Source organism: Lolium perenne, chromosome 5 (assembly GCF_019359855.2).
Source record: "Lolium perenne isolate Kyuss_39 chromosome 5, Kyuss_2.0, whole genome shotgun sequence".
In the NCBI taxonomy this organism is placed as follows: Eukaryota; Viridiplantae; Streptophyta; class Magnoliopsida; order Poales; family Poaceae; genus Lolium; species Lolium perenne.
In genome coordinates this window covers 159,396,765-159,403,353 of record NC_067248.2, presented here as the reverse complement: position 1 = coordinate 159,403,353, position 6,589 = coordinate 159,396,765, and the positions used below count along the sequence as shown (strand labels likewise).

General features: G+C 40.9%; 1 protein-coding gene across 1 annotated transcript; it reads right to left on the bottom strand.

The window, feature by feature from the left end:
* Positions 1 to 1,059: 1,059 nt before the first annotated feature.
* On the bottom strand, positions 1,060 to 5,652 carry LOC127300366 (uncharacterized). Its single transcript, XM_051330471.2, has 4 exons — positions 5,378 to 5,652; positions 2,390 to 2,507; positions 2,090 to 2,318; positions 1,060 to 1,297 (listed from the first exon to the last, which is right to left on the bottom strand). Exons 1-4 carry the CDS (start codon positions 5,527 to 5,529, stop codon positions 1,269 to 1,271), a joined length of 528 nt encoding a protein of 175 aa, XP_051186431.1. The 5' UTR covers positions 5,530 to 5,652; the 3' UTR covers positions 1,060 to 1,268.
* Between the last annotated feature and the right edge of the window lie 937 nt (positions 5,653 to 6,589).

Below are 6,589 nucleotides of genomic sequence, written 5' to 3'. Positions count from 1 at the left end.
TGGGGCCGATCCCAAGGATCGGCCTCGCCACGTTTGCTCATCGGTTTGTTCTTGCTACACGGTCAGGCCGGTGGATAAGACCAGCCTAACCCTGCCCTTCGTCACGTCGATGCGCTCGCAGTCGTCCAAATTGATACCTGAGAGTGGAGAACCGAGATCTATTTACGGAGGTCTGTACACGGTTGGAGGCTACGGCGAGGGATACTTTTTCCCTACATGGGTGGCAGCATAGTCTACGGATTGCAGCACCACCCACACCTTAGGCGTTATATGATTCATCGCTCCGATATGTATTCCGCCTAGTTTTATATACTTTGAATCCAGACACTTTAAACGGCTGTGTGCATCCTGGTTATGCAGAGGCTGGATGTAATTGCTTCCACAAAATTAATAAAGCATCCTTTATCGAAAAAAAACGATGTGAGACACCTGCCGATTTGAATGATCATGCCTGGTGCGTGGAAGATTTGTGGGCAATTACGGGCTGTTCTATCTTCCTTCTAGACTGGGTTTTCTGGCCGCACTTCCACTTGACTTCGGAAAATTGCTGGGTGGGCAATTACATTAGAGGGTGTCAAGTGAAATCCCGCCTAAATTTTACATGTGATATAATTTAGCTTTTCTAGTCTAAATTTTGAGACCAAAAAATAAACTAGAATGCCAAATTACATTATAAGTAGGACTTAAGTGGGATCCCACTTAACACCTTAAATTACATGCCTTAAAGGCACGTCGTTGATTACTTTTAACGGTTTCTCATCCGTCAGTCGGATTGTTCTATGGTGATGAATGCGTTGAAAAACTGATTGACACAGGACATGATGGAGCATGTCGACTGAGTTAGCTCATTTATATTGGTCATGCAAATCAGCGAAAACCAGTATGGAATGGAGGGAGTATGTTTTAATTTCAGTGGCACTAAAACATTGTAATAGCTCTATTTGGAATATAGTCTAATCTAACTTCTTTAAGTGAAAAACAGGTTAGGAGGTTGGCTCCATCCAGAGAAAAACAGGTTAGGAGGTTGGCTCCATCCAGCTATTATTTGACTAGACTAGATTTAAAAAATGCATATCTATAGACATTCTCCAGATCAAATATTACAGAGTATCTTGCATCACAGAATTACAGCAAATATTTGAGATTCAAACATAGGAGGAACAGCAAAATACAATCTACTCAAATAACTGGACCTCCTCCCTTTTCCTGTCCAAACCACTTAAACCACATGCAGGGATTCACATTCTACCTGTGATATTTCTCACAGATCATGTCTTTATACGCACCACGAAAGAACCTGTCAACGATGATAAATCACGTATTTGTCAGAACACGCAAAATGCAGACTTCGTGCAACGGTGACTGGAAATAGAAAATCAACTGGCATGTCCGAACTCCCAATGTAAATTGAAAACGAAGGGAGATATCAGCAGCTTCACATGAAGAAATGTGACTTATTAATGTGGCGTCCTTCAAAATGCATAGAATAGGTGCTGACTTATTAATGAGTAGCTTAAACATACATAATGAGATGTTAGAAAAATTCTAAACGGGAACATCACTTCCAGATTTCAGTCAATACGATGAATTTCCTTTTTGGCCCAATCATGATAATTTATTCTTTTAGCCTGTCGCTCACTAAATGGAGAACACAAACTAAAGGGAGTAAGGAACAACAGAAGGAAAAGATTTTGCACAAACGATTGAAATGGCTAATGCATTTTTATATATTATTGGACAACCTAAATGAACTTGACCAGATACTAGTCTAAACCATGCCCACAATGGATTTATTTCATTTGAATCAACAGGTGGTTGGCTAGATATAACTTCTCATGACATGGATTTCAGCATGCAACACGACAAAACATCAGTGGGCTCTGGAAAAGCACCCACGAATCAAACTCACAAATAACTGCAAGCTCTTGATCTGGAGAAGATATACTGTTCAAGTCAATGAGTTGATGTACTGTGTATATAGTGGGTGACAGGTCATCTTATTAATAACTATAGAATAGATCATCTAACCTCATTTTTTAAATCACATGTTGAGAAAGTACAAGATCATGGAAAGGAATGGATAACTCACATGCTGGAAGGTTAGACATGTCTGCTGAGACAGCACATGGGATTCCCAAGTTTGTCAGTGCACCTCTTATTAACCCACATGGGAAATATAAAAGCATGCTTGTTGTTTGGGCCGCAGAATCACCTAATGATGCAGAGTCATTCTCAGTTGTATCAGCGCTCTCTACAGATGGTTCTAGTGAAACACGAGTAAGCCACCGGAAATGGTTATCTTGAAGAACAAAGGTACCCTACATGCAAGTCGAATAATGTCAGTTATAACATGACCACAAAATATGGTATGGGTTATCTGTTCAATTACCCTATGATTTGTTTTCAGATTGTCTATCTGTTTCTTGAAAAGCTCTGACCAAAAGTCTTTGCAAATAAATTTGATCGCCTCAAGATGATCACTGAATCGAGGGCGCTCCATTGTATATCTGAATATAAACAAAAATTTCGGTCAGCATTTCAGCACTATGAGTCCAGTAGGATAGAAGGCACACGCTTAAATAAGGATAAACATTTGTCTAGCCAAGCATAACAGCTTAAGCCCAACTCACTATAAACTAAAACTCTAGAAAATCAGCAGAAACCATGTGGATGAAATAAGATCGAAACCTCATCGTCGCCATCAATACAAATTGAAATTCAAAAATATGCACTTATAAAAATAAAAGGGGGCTACTATAAATGATGATGTGCAGTATCACCACTGTTATTCTGGAAAAAGATTCTTTTAATAGAAGTTAGATGCCGAAATTCAGTTTTTAGTACACTTTCCGTTCTTCAATACAAGGCCACAACCAAAAAATACATTTTTTTGCTATACAAGGCCACTCTCATTTCCCAGGAAGAATTGATTAGATTTCTCTCTCGTACAATGGTGCTCATTAATGTGAAGGTTGTGTGCAGCCATAGAGATAGAGACACCACATGTTTAATTAGCTTAGAATACCGAAGTTTTCCACATAATTAACCGGCCGTTTATTAGTTGATTTTGTTTTCTTGTTATCTAGAAAATAAGATAGTGGCCTTGTAACAAGAACGGAGGGGGTATAGTGAGCTAGCAAGAAAACAAAATATCTAAAGAAACCATATGTGCATACCTTGTCCTAGATCCCTAGGACCCTCACACTAACTAAACTGCTTTAGCCCTGTTCAGCAGACTCACACCAACCACTGTTCTAACCCATTATATAGGCACTCGCCTTTGTTTTCTTCTCTACACATATGTGCAACTAGAGTTCTCGCGCATATGTTTGCTTGGAGTCTAAGAAATAGTGAAATACACATGACGATGGGAGAATAACCCCCCCCCCCCCCCCCCCCCCACCCAACTACAAGAGAAGTATGAGTGTTTGAGAACAGGAGGCACCGGGAATATGCTAGTAATGAAATTTTGACAATGTATATGTCCCATTCACGCTAAAGGATACATGGGCCAAACAACCTTACGAAAAGATACCAATGTGCACCCAACCATTTTGACTCGCACGAGTAGTAAAGGAAATAAGAGTATTGGAGCTCTTGCTCACTGCCGATCTGCAAGCCTGCTCCTTGATCTCCGACAACAGTGGTGAGTATTGACCTCGGTACAGAAGGTAACAACATCAAGCATTGGTTGTGCCTAGGTTAGCTTACTTCTTCATCTACCTCCCTTCTGGCCTACATCCTCCAGAGCGAGTCAATCAATAATGACCCTCAACCGGGGGACGCTTGAACCGGTTTGAATATTATATTAAGAAAGAATATACTCCCTCTATTGAGAAATAGGGCGTCTTATGACTGTTCAAGTTCCAGCTTTGACTAACAATGAAATTGATAATATATGGGTTATATATACTTATATGACAAAAAAAATGATACTACTGACTAATGAGTTTGTATAAGAAGTCACTTTGTTATATAGTTGAAAAGTTACTCTGTAGTTATTTATTAACAAAATACTGTAGAAGACAGATACGGTCAAAGCTGAAGCCTGCAAAGTCAAAGTGTGGCTTACATTTCACTGTTTCAGAACAAAGGTGATCATGCATTAATTAATCATATCATAGGTCTAAGAGCCTAACGTCCATTTAGAAGAATTTAAAATATCTCAGAACTCATCAATCGAGGCACCATATTGCTCTCTATTCACGGTCTCTCACCTCCTCTAGTTGTCTCATCCCAACCTATGGCCATCTCTCGTCTAGAAAACCTAACCCACTACACCCTCACCATGGTGTATATATCATAGTCATAACCAAAGAAGAATAAAATATTTCTAAGATACAAGAGAACTCAACAAAAGAAAATGACAAATGTTAGAAATAAATCCAGAAAATTTGACATGACAAAAAGCATAGGAGGCAAAGAAACTTTCTATTTATTTACTTCACTTCCAAACCTTTGTTCAAGGGTTTTAAGACGTCGTCAATGACAGTGCTGAGTTGATCAAGCTAATGTACGGTGTAGGTTCAGCTCGATATACATTGGTTTGCAAAAACACACTACCTCTGTTCCATATTGCTGCCAGCCTACCCCTCTGATGAGAGAAGAAACAACTGAATTCGTTATTCATAACCTTTGAACAAATTGGGTTCATATATCGACATGATTTCTTAATATGAAAGTACCATTCATGTTTAGTTTCCTTACCAATTACAGTAAATTATTACCGGCTTGCCATGGGCTTTATAGTTTAGAGTAGAACAAATAGACTAGGAACCACACAAGTTCAGTAAAGATGGCATAATTTCTAGATACATGCTGGGGCTTATTGACTTCAACATGCTGGCCAGTTAAGAAGGCGTGTGCATAACTGTTTGATACTTTGATAGTGATCACACCAATATAGCATCTGATGCCGATGGTGTTCAGTTATCAAGACCTATACGTATGCCAAAGTGTATGTATTTATACTCAGCAAGTACATCGACATAATCCATAGGATGAAATGAACCTTTAGCCTTGTGCGTATCCAAAGGTACTGGGATTTCATAGATGGCAAGGAACCCAAATTAGGAACTGCTAGGCAATGAGACCACAGCTCGATATTCGCACCAAATCAGACAATTAGCTCGTATCTATGTTGAACTACAGTGATCATTTCAAGAATCTGTGAATGAGCTTTCAAGATTTATCCGTGCATCCACAGCTAGCCCCGAATCGGACAATTAGCAGCTACCGCTTGACGAGCAGGGGAACTAATGATCTGGCATGGGGTGAGGCGCGAACGGATCGGCGGGAGTCAAGGCAGCAGGTTACAGATCCACCCACGAAAGCAACTGGGATCCAAACAAAGAAAGACGAGAGAAGGTGAGAGTACCTCTCGGAGAGCTGATGGCCGACCTGGAAGCCGATGGCCTCAATGCGGCCGGCGGCGAGCTCCGGCTTGGCGGCGTAGAAGCGGCCGCAGTAGGCGGCCACCATCTCCATCACCACCCCGTCGACGCAGCTCTCCGACACCTCCCGCCCCATCGCCTCGCCCTCCGAGCTCGACTCCCTCTCTTCTCGTCGGCGACTTCCCCTGTGGAAGAGAGATCTAGCTAGCGAGCTGAGGGACGGGAAAGCTCGGTCGGAAACCGGAACGATGAGACCCGACGCTCTTGTGGCCCGAGACGTGGAGAGGTCGACCGGACCGAAAGTCTGAGAAGAAAGTCCAATTCTCATCCTTGAACTCTTGGAAAAGTTCACTTTCAGTCCTAAAATTTATTTTTAGTCTAAAATGAACCTTGAACTCTCATAATAGTTCATTTTTCATCCCTTTGCAGTTAAGTTGAGAAAATTACTGACGTGGAAAGAAAAAAAATAGGAACCAACCAAATTGGTTTAAAACCAGATCAAGCCCAAACTAGCTGAGATGTTAAACCAAACATCACAATGCAAAAAACAACGAAACCTTTGGGTCCCTGAACTAGTCTCTCGCTTGATTTCTCTCCCTCTAATTCACGTGAAGAGTTGCGCCACAAAGGTCTCCTTGTTTGCTTATCAACATCGTTCCATCTCTCTACCCTTGCACCGTTACCTTCAGTTTTTGGGCACCTATGGCAGATATTTGCCTAGCTCAATCGGGGTAAGGACTAAAAATGAATGATTCTGAGAGTTCAAGGTTCATTTTAAACCACACAGAAGTTCTAGGACCAAAGTGAACTTTCACTAGAATTCAAGGACCAAAAGTGGACTTTCTTCAAAGTCTGAGGGTGTGACCGGTTCCTCACATGCCCTTTTCTCGCCTTTCTACTTCTTTTTCTCGCGAAACACGCTACAAATGTTTGTTTAACAATTGTTTAGTTGCTCACCACGTCTACCACATGGTAACACGCTACAAATGTAGATGTTTACAAATACACACGTTTTTATGAAGGTACGCACGCGCATTTACGTCTCTGAGAGTCTGAGTCCAAGAAAACTGATAATCCTACGGATTTTAAGATTGATAAAGTCACCATAGACACTTCCTTATCGACGGAACGTCGCCTCCCTCTGAAAAAATATTACGTCTTTATGAAACATCAAACTGTCAAATCTGAGATTTGAA